This window comes from Diadema antillarum, unplaced genomic scaffold (assembly GCF_040938485.1).
Source record: "Diadema antillarum isolate AM-2024a unplaced genomic scaffold, OU_Dant_1.0 scf00000112, whole genome shotgun sequence".
Taxonomy (NCBI): domain Eukaryota; kingdom Metazoa; phylum Echinodermata; class Echinoidea; order Diadematoida; family Diadematidae; genus Diadema; species Diadema antillarum.
The window spans coordinates 1,187,835-1,207,601 of record NW_027271001.1 but is presented as its reverse complement, the minus strand read 5'-3'; the positions used below and the strand labels follow the sequence as shown (position 1 = coordinate 1,207,601).

The window sequence follows — 19,767 nt, the reverse complement described above, 5'->3', positions numbered from 1 at the left end:
TTGTTGTTACTGAAATCAAAGTGATTGATGTGTCAGTTTGCGTCAAATTATCGGTTTAAATTCCAAAACTACATGTATACAGTGTATTCTGAAAAACATGTTTTGTTGGTTGAATGACTTGGCAGCAACAGACCTCCCCTCCCCAAGTCATTATCGGTATTATTATCATCATTATAGTCTTGTTGTTGTTGTTGTTGTTGTTGTTGTCACTAGTAGTAGTTAAGAAGTGCTCAATTTAATGTTGAAAATATCATTTACTTGACCAAAGCAAGTATAACATACAGACAAATGCAAACAAAATGATGTGAAGGATGCGTTTTTTTCTTTTCTTTTTATATCTGCGTGTGAAAAAGGGCCAGTAAGAGATTTGAAAGGCCATAACTTTATCACCTCTCTGAATTTACATTTGTGGTTGCCAGTTATATCACTTAAAAAAGAGAAATAGATTTTTTTTTAAAAACTTGTAAACTTTGAAAATGGCACTGTCTTACAAGTACTATTAAGCCTCCCACCATTCTTCTCAGAATCTGATTTTACTCTGTTGGTTAAAATCAACTTTAGCATGGCTTGGAACTACAATGTGCAGTGTACGTCAGTACACTTAAGATGTCAGTAAACACATCAAGTGTGGAAATAAGTGGTAACAATTTCACTGATTGAATCAATTGATCATCCAAAATATGTCATTATTTTTTGTAAAAGTGTAATTGAGGATTTTTCAATTTTTACTATCTTCCAAACAGTTTTAGTACAGTCTGTTGCTCATTCTTGTCAGCGTCATTTACTATAAAATGGGCTTTAAGTTTTCAGAGACAGTATGTTTTTGTAACCACAGAATAGGTACAATGTTTGTGCGATGTACAACTGACCTACCTTTTCTTTCTGTCTCTTCTGCTCCCTGCCTATAGGTAGCTTCCTGTTCAATACAGTGAAAGATGCACGGCTCGCCAGTGAAGGATATTTCGTGATTAGGACCTTCCTGCCGACGCTGTGTCCCCCTTTGCCTTGTGGAAGGGTGCTGGAATCTGCCCGAGATTTATGAAATCTCCAGTTTCCTAATTAGGGATCTGCATGGGCAATAGAAACTCTCTCCAGTATCAGTTCACCGACAGACTGCCAGCCAAACCCCAGACTTTACTGCAGCAGAGTTACTGACACAAGCGGTCCATTCTCTGCTCTGTCAGCGGACCTGCTACTAGTGCAGCTGCGAACAGACAAGCAGCTTATCTGTGGCGAGTGCCATCTTTCACAGAGTTGTCTGCTTTTTGCCACTCCCCAGCCAATGATTTATGCCTGCTGGAGCAGCTAGAGACGCAAGATGAAGTTCAACGAGCGCAACGTGTCCTATTTTGCATCGTGTAACTCGCCCGTGGATAAGACAGGATTTCTCCTGAAGAAGGCGGACAACCATCGGAACTTCCAGAAACGCTGGTTTGTCCTGAAGGGGAACCTCCTCTTCTACTATGACAAGGAAGGGGACAAGGAGCCCCAGGGAGTCATCATCCTGGAAAGTTGCCGGGTGGAGCTGGCCGACCTGGAGGACTGCCTCTACTGCTTCCAGATCTCGTTTTCGGTGAAGGACTCGCGGACGTACGTCATGGCCGCCACCAGTCAGGAGGAGATGGAGTCTTGGATGAAGGTGCTCTCCTGCTCCAGCTATGACTACATCAAGGCCATGGTTGACGAGCTCCAGAAGCAGCTGGACGAACTGACACACGGCAACAGCGAGAACTCGCCCATGATGCTGGTGCGCAGCTCCGTCATCCAGACCGGGGAAGCGCCCGAGGCGGAAGGAGCAACAGGTGGAGCAGCCGCAGGTGGGGCGGCTGCGCTCCAGGAGCATCCGATGGAGCTCCCGCCCAAGACGCACATGGGCACCTACGAGCGGGGCAAGACCGAGTCGCTGGCACACAAGGGGGCGCCCCGACAGAGCGCCTACCAGGCCAACACCCTCACCCTGAACAATTACAGTAATCCCTCCTACGACATCTGGGACCCACTGGTGCCGTCGGGGAATTCGGATGAGGGACAGGGGGATTCATCCAACGGCGCCGCCAGGACCATCCCTCACACCCTCCTGGAGCGGGAGAGCTCCGAGAGCGAAGAGGAGGAGGAGAAGCCACATGACTCCTCAAACAACTCCAACAAGAATGTCAACGCCCACACTGACTACAAGCAGGACCAGACGGACAGCCTGTCCACGTCTAGGCTCCTCTCTGCCGGCCGTCGCGTGAAGTCGGTGTTCTATGAAAACATTAACCTTGCACTTCCCTTGTCAGGTTCTGCCTCCACTGACACAAGCCCTAGGCTTGCTCGAAGGGCAATGCACAACAGGGCCTTCCACAGAGGGGCCCACAACGCACAGGGCGGCAAGTCTGCGCAAACCGGACAGTCGATCTTTCACGTTCATGACGAGGGCGTGCGCTCATTTGCGGACATGCACGAGGAATTTGGTATGCTCATTGTAAAGAAAATGAATTTGTTCAGACAGAGGAAAACAGCCAGCAAACAACAGGCAACATGAAATGTGCGAACTTCATTCTTTTTTTAAGTACCAAGTTTTTTATTAGCCTTGTTCTATAGCAATTTGTAATTTGAATACTATCATACATGTACACTACAAGTATATCAAAATATTTGATGGCGTGAAACGCTATTTGGCTATTTACAGTAAGAGCTGAAACTATAGAAAATAATGTGCATTTATTCCATGTGTTCACTCCTGTTGATGTGATGGATTTAATTCACTAATTATGTTCATTGTGGGGCATGCATTCTGTACTGTGCAGATACTGTACTATGTGTTCAAGCAGAAGTAGAGGCATGATTGATGTACAATAGAGAGCCCTCAAAAGTAGGAGAGACCAAAAAATACTTGCCTGTAGATCGAGGCAGATCCACTTTGCTCTTTAGTTTCTGTCTTGGAAACAAGGTGCCGTACACAAAAATTAGCATACATTATACTCAGCTAAATTGCTTGACATATCCAGGGCAAAGAGCTAATGGTACATAGTTTGTATAGCGTGTACAGGCGCGGCCCTACAGTGCAATTAACTCGCCAAAAGCTTATGACCTCGAAGCCTCAGTTGCAAAAAGTAGACAGCTTGTGTACGTAAAACCGCTGGGGAAGTGTTGCAGGACAATCGCAATATCTCACCCCAGAAGCCATCAAATGATTAAATCTATACAGCAAATTGAAGAAGAAACTATTTTCTAACTCGTAATGTTAGTTATTTGGGGTTTTATTGAGGATAAACATGTGAAAATAATGTTGAAACTTAGCTTCCAAAACAGAAAATTTGGTCTCAAAACAAGTGTTATTTTCTCACATTTTCCTTCATTGCACAAAAATGAAACTTCGGTATATGACTTATGGTAGTATATCCATACTGCGTTCCAAATATATTTCCTGTATCATTTGGCGCACAGCTATGTCTGGAAAAAATCGAGATCACTGTCACTTGTGACTCACATAAAATCCATGGCGTAAGCAATACGCAGTCCGATGTATTGGTTTTTGTGCTGCATGAAACAGTTGAAGCAAATAGCAGGGTTCCTCTCTTGCCTACTCACCACCCTGTTGACCAAAAATCGACCCCTGTCGCATTGCGCCGAACCTGACACCGCTGATTGGCTAAGCGTGCACTCACAAGTAGAAAACTCATGTGCAGGAGGACGATCTAGTTGTGTATGTCCAGTATTTTCTCTTAAAGTCGGTTGTCTTTTTGCTCTTATTTTCACCTAACTACTAATTGCACAAACACAAGACTTCGCAGGTAGTGAGTCTGGTGTATACAGACTAGTAATATGTTAATCAAATGCATATTCATGCAGGCGCAGACTTGTGTTGGGGAAAAAATCGTAACCCTTTCCCACGGTCGACTCAAACAGAAAAATACACATATCTCGAAAGATACATCAGCATTTTCACCCAAAAATCATATGAAGGATGATACATGTATATCCATATTAGATATGTGTGTGAAGTTTTAAGGGATTTGGTGGTAAAATAAGGGTGATACAAGGAGGCGAACTTTCGAGATTTTTTGTCCTTCCCTCCCCACAGCGCTTCGATGACCGTGAAGAATTCAAAAGCTTTGGCCTCTTATCAGTGAGTTAATTGCACCGTAGCACCGGGGCTGTGTACACGCACTGTACCTCAAAACAATAGCACCTACGGCATAAAAACAAACACCAGGGGAGTGTTTCATCAACATTTGTCGGCGCTGACAACTTGAATTGCCATAGTAACAGTCAGTGACCAGAGCATCTCAGCCAATCAAAACCAAGGATTTTGCTGAAATTGGTCAGCGCCGACAACTGTCTGCGCTGACAAGCGTTGATGAAACACCCCCCAGGTCCTTCATATTGGCCCATACCTTGAATGAGCGTGTCTTTTCATACGATAGGTGTGTGTTGCATGTGAATTATGCCTGTACAGTGTTGTACGTGTGCTCCGTGCAGAAGGTGTTGAACCTGGTTCATTTCAGTTCAGGCATTGAAAGCAAGGCTGTTCCATCGTGCAGATCAGTTTTATGTACCTCTTCTCTCTCGTCTCATTGGTTTCTTGTGACCCAGTGTCAAGTTTGTGTCAGATGCAGTACACGTGTTCAGCATGTGTGCAGCATGGTACATTGACATCATTGTAACGGCACGACGGAGCATGGAGAAGAGACTAACTACAGCTGGGATCATTAACAGACTCGTTTAATGTTGCCTCGACTGAGAAAACAGCCTACTTAGATAGTCAAAGTTGGTGCTAAAGATAGTATGTACAGTATTGATAGATGTGAGTCAGAGAATTATTATAAGACAAAAAAAAAAGTGAACAAAAAACACTGGCCTTGGATACTTAAACATTTTGTGCTGTGTTAAGTTCATGTACCACTTGTTCCTAAATGGTAAAGCTTTTGTATGTTCCAAGCTGGAAATCAACCTTTCAAAAGTTGTACATGGTTTGTGTTCTATTCACACACAGAACATTTAATATTTTCTGTCTGTCAGCTTAAGCATGAATGCACTGCAATGATCAGATGTGGTGTTTGTTTGTTTGTTTGTTATTGTTTTTTAGTGTGTGCAATGTATTAGGCTCATTCACAGAATTTGACCCACAAAAGGTTGCGTTTTTTTTTTTCAACTTTTAGCATAGAGTGTTCACACAAGTTACTGTATGCACCATATAGTGTTCACAATGCTTTTACTTTCAAGAATATCATGACGTATACATGTGTGAGGAAGTAACAACACGCAGAATATTGCTTCCAGCAACACCAATCAAATGCATATCATCTCAATTGTTTGAAATCACTAACTTTGCTTTCTCAAAAGGGATAGACTTCATTCTCACTTTGTTGTTGTGGTTCTCAATGATGATATACATTATGCTCTATACAGTTAGTTTCTACAAAGGCCATGTTGTGTAAGATCAGCTCTTAATGGCTCTGTCATGCTCAAAGGGTATAACTCTGCTTTGAAGCTGTATTGCTTTCTTACACATTATCTGATGTGCAGATGCAGGTATCTATACCAATCTCAAGCTAGGCAAAGTAAAAAATTGTATGAAATCATGATTATTCTGTTTTGGTTCATTTCTGCTTTTGTATTGTTTTTGTTTTTACTATTTGCTTTTTAACAAAATTATTCATCATTACCTGTATCTATGATTCATTTAGGCAATATAGTTCAAAGTTGGTGTATTATCAGTTATTAAAGAAGCAGATACAAATCAGGTACACATGGTTTGGTGTACAGTGTCCTACGAAACAAATCTGAGCATTCTAGCTCTTGTGTCATTAGTACAGACGAGATCGTCGCTCAAGATGAATGCTGCATTCCTGCTTGATACACAGTATCAATGAATGTCCTGGATTGTGGCAAGTGCCAAGACCAAATTTGGATGGATCGCTGCTGTGGGAGATCAGTACTCCACAAAGCTGCAGTGATTATGAACAACTCAAGTGAAATCCAATACCACTGTAAATGTATCACTTACATAATTATATTTGTATATTGTGTTTCATAGGCAGAGATCGTTTGAACTAATTCCAGAGAGCAAAAACCACTGGAGGGGTAAAAAAAGGGGAATCTTTATTGGCAGGTAGTCCCGACTCAAGTTCACTATCATAAAAATGATTTTAATGGGAAGGAAATATATCATTGGTGTGTGGTTGTAAGGGGATACAGTGTAGGTGATCTTTAAAAATGGGTGGTTGGTTGGCGAGGCATGTTTGACTATATACCTACACAATTGTATCTCAAGACTTTGGTCAAATTTCATCAGAAGCCTGATTGATTTTGGATCTCTTCTCAAATCTGAGCTCAAAGTGGAATATAATTGCCCAGACATTAAAAACTACCCTTATTTTGTCTGTGAACATTTTACCTTGTCTTCCAGTTGTTTAGATTATTGGGGGGGGGGGGGGTTGTCAAAATGCTTAATTCTGTGAGAAAATGTATCTTTGGAGTTGAAACTTTAATCTCAGTGCAAAATATTTACCTTGATATTTTGAAAGGAAAGTCAAAGCAGCAATTTACAGCTGGGCGTATCAATCTTCTCTCAACAAAGTTGTGGAGGGGGGGGGGGGGGGGGGGGGGGGAGGTGGGGGTGGAGAGAATGGGAGAGGGTTGTGCTACAAAACTTCCAAAACTCTGTGAGCCACTCATCCACTTCTGACAAGCATAAAGCTGACAACTAAGAAATCCTGAAGGAAATATGTTGTGCACGTATTTGGATCAAATTTCTAACTTCAAATGACATTCATTACCATTTACAGATGAACTTCTGCTGTAACAAAACTTGTTTCTGTTAGAAAGCTTCAGGGCATGCCACTCCAGTGCACCGTCATCTAGAGACCCACATTATTGTTTTTATGTGGGCAATTACTTGGAATGGGTTTCAAGTTTTGAACAGTTGTATACTGTGAAGGAAAAAAAAAATGAAAAAGTGAATGGTCAGAAATACTGACTTTCTCTCCTCTTTTTCTTTATGTAGTTGCAAGTCGCTGCCTAACAAGCCAAAATGTAATTTCAAGTTTTTGTGTAGGGTTAGCAATTAGCACTGTATGATACAAGCAGTAGGTGCACTTGAATACCCTGTTGCCAAAATTCCTTTCAATGACAGCTTTGTTCTGATTTTACATTAAAAAAAAAACTGCAGTGGAAGATGGATTTCTTTTTCTTACCATGTGCACTTTGTGAGATTGTTGTGATGTGGTCACTCTCCTTAATTGATTTCTGCCCACAAAACATCTGATGTGTTAAGATTACACAAACTTGTCATGAGTATAGGCTTATGAGTGAAGTGGAAGTACAATTTTCATGTGCAGGTTTATCTCCCTGTCTCTCCTTGTTGCATTTTTGCAAGGCTGCCTGTGAACAAAGCTCATATGTAGGCTTTCTTTCTGTACCTTTAAGCTATGCCAATGAAACACATCTTAAGTGTTCTGCGATACAAGTGCTTACAAGCTTGGTACTCGGATTACGCCTCCAGTGCAATTCTGTACATAAACATGTATTTATGTGAGCAGAAAAAAAAAGTAGGTTTATCGAACTTGAGATTATGGTGATTATTAGGGTGCACGTCACGAGACCGACACCCACGAGTCATACAGCTCACAAGTCATATAGCCCATGAGTTATACAGCTCATGAGTCATACAGCCCATTAGTTCGACACTAAGCTAACAAGGCCCACGAGACTGACACTTTAAGCCCCGTGTTGTATCTGTCAAACTCGGGGCTGTTTTTACCCAGTGGGCTTTATTTGCCTAGCGTCGAACTTTTGGGCTGTTTGACTCGTGAGCTGTATGACTCATGGACCTGTTTTCAATGTCGAACTTGTGGGCTGTATGACTCTTGGGTGTCGGTCTCGGGGGATGACCCCGATTGTTATTATTATTACTGTATTTGTAGTACAGCTCAGTATGCAAGATATTTTGATTTTTGCTTCTTTTTAAAAGGGACTAGAATAGCAAGAAGTTTGATGTTAAAATCCCCTTATAGAATTTTCTTCATGTTATTGTGAGCATGAAACGTCACTCTTGCGTAACATTAAATCTGATTTGCCGGCAGCAGGGTTTAACTTTGTACAACAATGTAGATTTAGGTATAACAGATGTCAGGTATTTATCATGAGCACAGCCGGGACTTTCAAGCATTGACGTATCCCATGGCTTAAGCTTTATTAGAATCTCAAATTTTTTTGTGAGATGGACAGTATGTATCCCTATTCAATATACTTTTCCTCAGTATTTCATCTCCTTTTGATTTTCATAAACCTGTAGTTTCACAGACCTGTGTGTGCAGACTTTTATATTGTAAAAAAAAGAAGAAGATATATATAAGTCCTTTAGCAGAATTAAAGGCCCATGTGCAACTTGAAAACAGAGCTTCTATTTGCTGGCCTCACCAAAGACAAGAATGTGGGAAATTTTGTTAACCTCTGCTTTCTATGCTGAGGTAATGTTGCAGTGGAATGAAGATCTATGCCAAGAAGTTGGTTTGATATTATGAAAGCAGTAGCATCTAGACAAGAGATATACTATCTTTCATTGATTTTGTTTTGTAACTAAATTTCTTTTATTTCTCTGTGATCATCATGCCTCTTTTAATTCGATCCTAAGAAATGATTTTTTTTTTTAATGCTTCTTCATTGCATTGTGCTCTTTCACAGACAATGTATCTTTTGGCAGATGCATCATTTTTTTGAATGTTTATCACTGGCAGCTTAGAAGCATATTATAGAATGCTGATGTATCCAAGAATTGTTATGGTGCTAGAAATTGCTGCTAGGTTAGAAGCTAGAACATGCAAGCTGTACATTTCATATGATGTACTACATTCTCCTGTTCAATACCTTGTTGCATCAAAAAGGCTAGTTCACTCACTGTATTATTATTACAAACGTGACAAGTCATAATTTGGCAGGTTTTTCCAAGAGTAGCACAAGTGGATTGTAGTTTTATAACTAAAGCTTTGACTATTTTGGCACAATCCAGCTTATATTGTGTTGATTTGTGCAGATTGTTGACTTCCGTACGTTGCATACCCGAGTGTCGTACTTACTTTTGAAATGTATGTTGAGATTATATTGATTGTATAATAGGTAAGATTATATCATACGAAGGCAATAAAAGCCATGCTGATATTCAGTTTTACGAAACCGTGCATCTGTAGCTATTTCAAGTTCAAGTTCTTAAATGTAACACTTTCATAAAACAACACGCAATGAAGTCTTTACAAAACAAAAGCTCATTGGCACATTGACAACCATACAACCCTGTACGCACAGAACAAACAAAGAATAAGATTGAAAGAGACAATTATAAAAGTGTAAGAGCTCAACAGGAAGGCTAATTGCCATACCATATACAAAGTTTGGCCCTGATGACAAAATAATGCATTCAGAGTTACATACTAATACAAACACACACACACACACACACACACACACACACACACACACACACATTAGGTAACTCAATGCTTTGCATGTGACAAGGTTATTGCCTTGTTTTTAAACAGTCTTTTGAAATGTAAAAGCTTTTTCCGTAACCTTTGTTCTTTTGGTTTGTGTTTAAAGCTTTCAGCCATGGAGGATGTAACATGGAGTGATTTGCACTCGGCAAAAAAAAAAAGAAAAGAAGAAAGTAAACACTTTCTTGTTCATCTTTCTCATAGATTGTTTGGCCAATACTAATGTTTTATATATCATGTTAAAGGTCATCTAATTGGCTATCAACCTAGTAACGGTCGGTCAATAAAAACGGCTATTTTACGCATGAGTGAACACATTCGTTTTTTCTCTTCCAAGGCACGAAAGTAAAAATTGCAAAAATGGACAAGTTGTTGTTCAAGCGTATGTGCTCTTCCATATAACAATGAGAACAAAAGACAAATTGAACACAATAATAAATGCAAATCAATTGGCAAAAAAAAATCAACCTATGATATCTATAATGTCTCTGTAAACCTCCAAAGATACAAAAGAATGGCAAAAAAAAATAATAATGGAGGAAAGTGAATCTTCTGTCAAATCTATATTCTAAAGACATAAGAGAAAAACAATGGTAACAAAGATGGTATAGAAATTTGAAATTTTGTTCCAAATTTAGAAAATTTGAGATAATATTTGGTTCTTGTATTTGTCTCATGAATTCTTAAATTCCTTGAATCAAGAAATGAAATAAAGATATTCTGTCCATTTCATCACCTTTGCGGCTTACTCCCTATGTCATTTAAGGTTTGAGCTGACAGAAAATTCTTGTGTTCCCCCTTCAGTTTCCCTACTATGATTTTGTTTGAGAATATAAAGAGAAGCAAGGGTTTCCTTTCTTCTTCTAGGTCTGAATACCCCCACGTAGCTGCTGGGTTAGGACCAGGCGGGAAGCCAGCTATTAACGAATGTTTTATATTTTATCCCATGGCTAACACAATAAAATTTGCTTTTAATTCTTTGAATAGTGATGACTTTTATAACACAGTAAGGCACTCTGAATCTGATCATGCAAATATTATTTCCAGTTCATATGAAGATTACATATCCAATAAATACAATACCTCAGCACAAGAATTTGAATAAAACTTTGACTCAAATGATCCAGTTCAGAGTCCATCATGACTATTTGTGTTTATTTGACCGAAAATCAGTATAAAAATCGTATTACGAATACAGTCGATGAAACATTTTTGTTAGCTCACTTTAACATACGCAGTATCAATAAAAACTTTGACAAGTTGCACTTACTCTTAGAAAACCCAGATCATAAATCTTGCTCCATCATAGAGCTAACAGAAATATGGTTGAACTCTAATATCAGTCATCTATTTTCTTTACCCGGATTCGAATTTGTATTTAGAAATAGAAACGAGAGAGTTGGTGGTGGAGTTGGTTTGTACATCTCGAAAAAAATTTAGATATATTACGCATGAGGAGATTAGTGTTATGAGCGATGTACTCGAATCCCTTTTTATTGAATTGATAAATCCACATGGAAAAAAACATTGTGATTGGCGTAATTTACAGGCCCCCTCGGTCGAATTTGAATGATTTTTTGACAGTTTTGCAGGATTTAGTACAAAATCCTATGATACTTAATAAAGATACATTTTTGATGGGTGATTTTAATATCGATCTCATGAAATGTAACTCCCAAAACAGTTCAAAAGAATTTATAGAAACATTAATGTCTGCTTCGTTTTTACCATTAATATCCAAGCCTGCCCGTGTCGCCAGCCAATCGGCTACCCTCATAGACAACATTTTTTGTAATGTTCTTCCACTTCCTGAGTCTGCATGGTATCGTCCTCTCAGACATCACTGACCATTATCCTATATATGCTCAGGTTCCAATTAAATTGACTAAACTAAATAATTATTATAAGCGACGTAAGATTACTGCAGATAATCTTACAAGTCTCCAAAACAGTTTAAAAGAAATTGACTGGTCTTCTGTATATAACACTACCGATGTCAACTTTTCTTATGACTACTTCATATCTACTATTACCTCCGAAATCGATAACCATATTCCCCTGCGTAACATAAAAAATAGATATAAGCAAATTCCAAGACTCCCGTGGATAACCCAGTCTTTTACGATTTATAAATAGGAAAAATAATTTGTTTTATAAATATAGGTGCAACCCCAGTGAAAAAATTAGAAAAAATGTTTCATACAAAAGCACACTCACCAAATTACTACGTACGCAGAACAAATTTTTTTTTTATGTTAATCAGATAAGCAAATATAGAATTGACATTAAAAACACATGGAAAACATTTTTTAAAAATGCTATGAATACACCAGCAACACTCCCACTGGCATGGCTGAAATTTTCAATGACTTCTTCTCTTCAACTGGAAAAACAATCTTTCTCAAAATATTCCTCTTTCTAGTAAATCTTTTATCTCTTTCTAGTAAATCTTTTAGTAATTTTTTGGATACACCTAACTCCAAAAATATATTTTTTGACCCAACATATAAAGATGAAATAACAAAGATCGTTGCTCATTTGAAAGAAGGAAAAACTCCTGGCCACGACGGAATTGACAACCATTTGATAAAAAGCATAATTCCCCAAATAGTGGATCCCTTAGTACACATTATCAACTCATCGCTTACAACTGGCCATGTGCCAAATAGCACGAAAATTGCGAAAGTAATTCCTATTTATAAGAAAGGGGAGAAGGATGATGTCAATGACTATAGACCCATATCTTTTTTATCTTTATTTCTAAGATTCTCGAAAGAATAGTTTACATCAGGACAGTACGTTTTCTTAAAACCTGCGACATATTTTCAAACTTTCAATTTGGATTCAGGGAAAATCACAGCACAACACACGCACTACTTGCCCTCATCGACAAAGTCACACACGCACTCGACACACTTTTACACACAATAGGTATCTTCTTTGACTTCTCCAAGGCCTTTAATAGGAGAAGAATTGAGTTTGAGGCAGTCAAACCTTGTACAAGGAGGGCAATTCCTTTCTAACAAGGGTATATCTGAAGGATTTTGCAGCAGAAAACCAACAATACATCAAATAATGCTTCCCCCTATAGACGCTGTGTTATTCAATCGTCATTCCATGGACCTACAACACCTGCTGGACGTTCATTATTGCTTGTTAATTTAATTCGTGCACCTGTTTCTGTCAAAAGTGTTACAATAACATTCTAAACACGCTCTTCTGCTGTCTTTGTTCCATCGTTTCCGCCGACTGGCATCCTGGCTAAAACAAGATGCCGTTTTGAGAAATCTAAAAACTACATGCGCATAAGATCACAACTCTCCTTTGTTTAATCAAGAAAAACGCGTGTGCCATTGTAGTGTATATTGGGAAACCATCGCTAAAGCAGTTTCATTTTCGTAATATAAGTGTTCTTCAAATCAAGGAGAAGCAGATATTTTGGCAGGTTGACTGTGATTTGTAATTTTTTTCGCATATTCATTCAGAATTGATACAGTAAAAACGGGAACGGTACACAACGTATGTCTCAACGTTAGAGGGACTGCACAGTACTGGTTGAAGTGAGGATTCAGCTTGTAACGTTTTTGCGAGATATTTAGAAACAACTCTATGAAATTTTAAAGAGCATACAATTCTGAGGGGAATCAAAAGTTTATTTGATGGAAATCGGTTTTGAAATGACTGAGATATCTAAAAACAAGGAAAAACAAAGAGATTCAAATAACAGTCGTGGCCTGACAATTTTATTAGGATCGCTTTTTTGGATATCTTTTCCTTGATTTCATAAGAGGTTTCTCATTATCTCACCAAAAATGTTAGAAACCTGAATCCTCACCTCAACCAGTAGTGGGCCTTACAGTTCCTTTATGCAACTTTACATGCGTGTCCACAAGAGTTTACTTCGATAATTACCAATTTTGTGACACAAAATTTTATCAAATTCAGGCAGATTCCTCATTAGCAAAAACAAACAAACAAAAACAGAAAAGGAACAAAGAACCCAACACAAAAGAAAACAGCTGACCATCCTGCCAAAAACATTGCTAACAAAGTGATAAACAGACAAACAAACACACATACAGACAGACAAGGGGCCGAACGCATAAACGCTGGCAATTGCTTGTGCTAGCCTTTTACTCGAATCCGTATGCATAAAAACAAGCAATTGCTTTCGAGCAGAAGCTTTTGCTAGCAAGCGCAAGCAATTACTTGCTGCCCACAAGCAATTGCTTGGAGACCAAGCATTTGCTTAAAAACGTATGCATAAAACATACCTTTTGCTAGTTCTTGCTAGCAATTGCGTGGAGACCAAGCATTTGCTTAAAAACGTATATGCATAAAACATACCTTTTGCTAGTTCTTGCTAGCAATTGCTCACGATTTTCCAAGTTCTGTAAAATGAGCTTGAGCTTTTGCTTAACCGGAACGTTCCCTTTTAAGTATCATTTTTATGTTTATGAAAGAAAGACCACACTCCTGAAGGAGTGATATAAATCTACAAGAAATTACTCCTAAATAGTGTAAGAAACTTTTTCATTTCAACAACGGGAATGTCCAGTGGTTAGCACGCAAAATGTGATGAAAAACAGGTAGGATGTCTGACTTCGGTGGAGAGCAAGGAGACCTCTCTCCGCGTGCGATCTGGCAGATCGGGGCTACTGTAAGCTGTAGTGATGGGAATCAGCCAGTAATACGTGTGTGTATATATATGTGTGTGTGTATGTGTCTGTGTGTGCATTCCATAGCTCTTCTGCTTTGTCGGGAAATGTTTCCACACACACATGCCCTTTCAAATACATGCTGCCACACTCGCCTTTGTTCTTGTGTTCGCACAGGCGTGACGTCCCTTTTGTTGAAAACGCAAGCAATTGCTTGTGCGGGACAAGCAAAAGGTATTAGCATAAGCAAAAGGTTATGCATATGGATTAAAGCAATTGCTTCAAGCAAAAGCACAAGCTCGTCTAGCAAAAGGTCTAGCTCAAGCAATTGCTTTATTATGCATAACCTTTTGCTTATGCTAATACCTTTTGCTTGTCCCGCACATGCAATTGCTTGCGTTTTCAACAAAAGGGACGTCACGCCTGTGCGAACACAAGAACAAAGGCGAGTGTGGCAGCATGTATTTGAAAGGGCATGTGTGCAGAAACATTTCCTGACATAGCAGAAGAGCTATGAAATGACACTCATAAATGCACACACAGACGCACACACACACAACTACACACAGACACGCCACATATCACTAGCTGATTCCCATCACTGCTTATACAGTAGCCCGGATCTGGCAGATCGCACGTGGAGAGGCGTCTTGCTCTCCACCGAAGTCAGACATCCTACCTGTTTTTCATCACATTTTGCGTGCTAGCACTGGACATTCCCGTTGTTGAAATGAAAAAGTTTCTTACACTACTTAGGAGTAATTTCTTGTAGACAACGGCGTAGCCAGGATTTCATCTTAGGGGGGGCGGTTAGTCTGCGAGGGAGCGAAGCGACCGAGCCCGAGCGAGCGGAGCGAGCGAGGGGGGGAGGGTGTGGGAGGGGGGTGTCCCCCCTCCCACGGTAAGAACTTTTTGCATTTTGATGTTGTAAATGGTGCAATTTGATGCATGTTTTTGCGCGTTATATCGACGTGAAACAGTCCCACTTGTTTAAGGTAGCAGTTTATTTTGATGTAGATTATTATTGAACAATTTGCCTATAGAATGCTATCAGTTAAATACACTTCTTGTATTAACTCTTTTCACTGAATATCATGAACGCGACTGAACCCGAGAGAGCGGAGCAAGTGAAGGGGGAGGGGAGGGTGTGGGAGGGGGGTGTCCCCCCTCCCACGGTGAGAACCTTTTGCATTTTGATGTTGCAAATGGTGCAATTTGATGCATGTTTTTGCGTGTTTTAACGAGTTGAAACAGTCCCACTTGTTTAAGGTTGCAGTATATTTTGATGTAGATTATCATTGAATAATTTGCCTATAATATGGTATAATTTAAATACACTTCTTGTATTACTTCTTTTCACTGAATATCATGAACGCGACTGAAGCCGAGCGAGCGGAGCGAGCGAGGGGAGAGGGGAAGGTGTGGGAGGGGGTGTCCCCCTCCCACGGTGAGAACTTTTTGCATTTTGATGTTGCAAATGGTGCAATTAGATGCATGTTTTTGCGCGTTTTATCGACGTGAAACAGTCCCACTTGTTTAAGGTAGCATTATATTTTAGTGTAGATTATTATTGAACAATTTGCCTATAAAATGGTATACGTTAAATACACTTCTTGTATTAATTCTTTTCACTGAATATCATGAACGCGACTGAACCCGAGCGAGCGGAGCGAGTGAAGGGGGAGGGGAGGGTGTGGGAGGGGGGTGTCCCCCCTCCCACGGTGAGAACCTTTTGCATTTTGATGTTGCAAATGGTGCAATTAGATGCATGTTTTTGCGCGTTTTATCGACGTGAAACAGTCCCACTTGTTTAAGGTAGCATTATATTTTAGTGTAGATTATTATTGAACAATTTGCCTATAAAATGGTATACGTTAAATACACTTCTTGTATTAATTCTTTTCACTGAATATCATGAACGCGACTGAACCCGAGCGAGCGGAGCGAGTGAAGGGGGAGGGGAGGGTGTGGGAGGGGGGTGTCCCCCCTCCCACGGTGAGAACCTTTTGCATTTTGATGTTGCAAATGGTGCAATTTGATGCATGTTTTTGCGTGTTTTAACGAGTTGAAACAGTCCCACTTGTTTAAGGTTGCAGTATATTTTGATGTAGATTATCATTGAACAATTTGCCTATAATATGGTATAATTTAAATACACTTCTTGTATTACTTCTTTTCACTGAATATCATGAACGCGACTGAACCCGAGCGAGCGTAGCGAGCGAGGGGGGAGGGGAGGGTGTGGGAGGGGGTGTCCCCCTCCCACGGTAAGAACTTTTTGCATTTTGATGTTGCAAATGGTGCAATTAGATGCATGTTTTTGCGCATTTTATCGACGTGAAACAGTCCCACTTGTTTAAGGTAGCATTATATTTTAGTGTAGATTATTATTGAACAATTTGCCTATAAAATGGTATACGTTAAATACACTTCTTGTATTAATTCTTTTCACTGAATATCATGAACGCGACTGAACCCGAGCGAGTGGAGCGAGTGAAGGGGGAGGGGAGGGTGTGGGAGGGGGTGTACCCCCTCCCACGGTATGAACTTTTTGCATTTTGATGTTGCAAATGGTGCAATTTGATACATGTTTTTGCGTGTTTTAACGAGTTGAAACAGTCCCACTTGTTTAAGGTTGCAGTATATTTTGATGTAGATTATCATTGAACAATTTGCCTATAATATGGTATAATTTAAATACACTTCTTGTATTACTTCTTTTCACTGAATATCATGAACGCGACTGAACCCGAGCGAGCGTAGCGAGCGAGGGGGGAGGGGAGGGTGTGGGAGGGGGTGTCCCCCTCCCACGGTAAGAACTTATTGCATTTTGATGTTGCAAATGGTGCAATTAGATGCATGTTTTTGCGCGTTTTATCGACGTGAAACAGTCCCACTTGTTTAAGGTAGCATTATATTTTAGTGTAGATTATTATTGAACAATTTGCCTATAAAATGGTATACGTTAAATACACTTCTTGTATTAATTCTTTTCACTGAATATCATGAACGCGACTGAACCCGAGCGAGTGGAGCGAGTGAAGGGGGAGGGGAGGGTGTGGGAGGGGGTGTACCCCCTCCCACGGTGAGAACTTTTTGCATTTTGATGTTGCAAATGGTGCAATTTGATGCATGTTTTTGCGTGTTTTAACGTGATGAAACAGTCCCACTTGTTGAAAGTTGCAGTATAATTTAGTGTATATTATCATTGAACAATAATTGCCTATAGAATGGTATCATTTAGCTAATCTTTTTGTATTAATATTCTTACACTGAATATCATGAATACCGTCTGTTCAGCAGTCAAACAGAAAAAGCATGCACACGAGGGTGTAGATAGGGGCATATCCCCTCCCACACGAAGGTGATTTTGCGTTTTCAGACCTGAAATTCAGCGATCTGTTGCAAATTTTTGGTGCAATACTTTTTCATCGAAGTGATAAAATCACGGAATTTAGCTCTTATTCCGAATGTGCACCATCTGTGTGTATGTATAAAGTCTAGTGAGGTATATAGAGGAAGGGGGATTCCTCCTCCCGCTCGCGGAGCTTTTGCGTTTTTAGAATTGAAATAAAGCGATCTGGGTATAGCTACAGTCTATACTTCTATGCATGGTGGAAGGGGGGCGGGGGAGCAGGGAGAAGGCGTGGGCGAGTGTTAAAACTGATTGGGGGAGGGGGCTGAGGGAGGAAAGGGTCGATTAAAAGGGGAAATTCCCCTTATACATGACAGGAACCTTGAGTTTTCGGAATGTAAGTGATAAGTCTTGTGCACTCAGAATTATTCATAATTTTTTGTAAATCTAAAAAGTGTACTAAGCTAGGGAAAGGGGCACAGAGGGGGAGGGTTTGGGAGGGGGTATCCCCCTCCCAAGCACGAGAGATTTTCCATATTTTGAATTGAAATTCAACGATCTGGTGCACACTTTGAGTGAAATATTCAAAAAATATCTTATTTGATGAAAGGTTGCAAAGGAGACCCGCTTCATGTGCATGCATATACAGCAAGGGCGTAGCGAGGGGGGGTGTTTTGGGTGTTCAAACACCCCCCTTTGCCAAAATGGGGGTGTTTGAGGTGTTCAAACACCTCCCTTGGGCAAAAGGGAGGTGTTTGAGCTGTTCAACACCCCTCTTCAACAATGTTTAGATGTTGAAAAATGAAACAAAAGCTGTCTTTACCGCTTTTATTTCCGTTTTGAATTCCGCCTTTCCTTTCTTTCGTGTTCATTTTTTTTCTCTCTCTCTCTCTCTTCCCTGCTTTGCTTTCTGGCCGAATCGCGAAGATACATTGCGCATATAATGTTCACCGTTTACCGGTGTTATACCGTACGCGGTACCGTAAATTGTGTATGATGCATAATATTATGTGTGTACGCAATGCATGCTGCGCTGCAGCCTATATTATAGGCACAATAATTGCTTGCTAAGTAATTGTTAGTAGTATCAACTACCAAGTACAGTCAGTATGTAGCCTACTGGAAGCAGCTCAAGCACATTTTCCCGTTTTCACAGAATCTCAGGGTAAGCTAACTTACTAGAGGTCTAATTCTGTTTATATACGATGGTTTTCAACGTAAGTCGCATAATGATTTTTAACACAGCAAACTGACAATACTGTTCTTCGGTAGTTCGGTGACATATCAAAGTTAGACCTAGGCATACTGCGAGAGCAGCCGCCGCACGCTGTGCTCGCGGTCCACGGGGCTAGGCTAGCGCCGGAGAGGGGAGCCGGGGACAGCGCGCGCCGCACAACGTGCAGCGGCTGCTCTAGCAGTTAGGCACAAGCTAATCCAATATTGTTTTGTTATGAGTCTGGGAGTAGCAAGTTACTTGCTACTCAATCATGGGCATCACCAGGGGGGGGGGGGGGTGCGCTGGTTGCGAACGCACCCCCCTTCTGAACCTTAAAAAAAACACCCCCCCCCCCAAAAAAAAAAAAAAACACACACACACACACACACAAAAAAACACGCTTCAGTATGCCAGCGACCTCAACGCCGGACGCTAAATAATTGTTCTTTTTTTTATTTTTCTTCTTATTTTTTTTTATTTTGCACCTGGAGGAAAAAAAACAAAAAACAAAACAAAACAAAAACAAAAAACAAAAACAATCGCACACCGGATCTGGCAGCACTGATGCTATACATACAGTGTTTACTATCTATCGATCGTATACTGTATATATAGGTACGGTATCATTCATTGTGCAACGGATTATCAATTCAGAAAATGCAAAAGCTCCATCGCATGGGAGGGAGATACCCCGCCCACACTCTCCCCCGTTATAGGTCTCCAATCATCCAATCAGTGGCGTAACGGGGGGGGGGGCACCGCTGGTAAAATTAAACATTTCAAAATTATAATTCAAGGGTTAGTAAACTGCTTTTGAAATTGACATGAAAGGGCGAGCAAGAAATTATTTTTTTTTTCTCTAAGATTTTTTTAACAATAATTAAAGCGGCATCAATAGTGTGAAACATTGTTCAAAAAGCCCGGAGCCGACAAAAGATTGTGATTCAACGTGATTCCTGGTTGGCATTCTGAATGAAAGCAGGATGTAGCAGTGTACTCAGAACATCCGAACGGCAAACAGTCGCTGCAGTGTTGCGCAATGTGATGTAGAATGTACACCTCTGT

The 19,767-nt window shown here is 40.2% G+C and overlaps 1 protein-coding gene across 1 annotated transcript; it reads left to right on the top strand.

Moving 5' to 3' along the window:
• The first annotated feature begins 914 nt into the window (after positions 1–914).
• LOC139719615 (uncharacterized) lies at positions 915–5,536 on the top strand. The gene has a single exon (XM_071631023.1). It carries the CDS (start codon positions 1,319–1,321, stop codon positions 2,522–2,524), a length of 1,206 nt encoding a protein of 401 aa, XP_071487124.1. The 5' UTR covers positions 915–1,318; the 3' UTR covers positions 2,525–5,536.
• Positions 5,537–19,767: the final 14,231 nt, after the last annotated feature.

What these genes read in the sequence shown, in the direction of transcription:
- LOC139719615 (XM_071631023.1), top strand. Translation starts at nt 1,319, where the DNA reads ATGAAGTTCAACGAGCGCAACGTGTCCTATTTTGCATCGTGTAACTCG.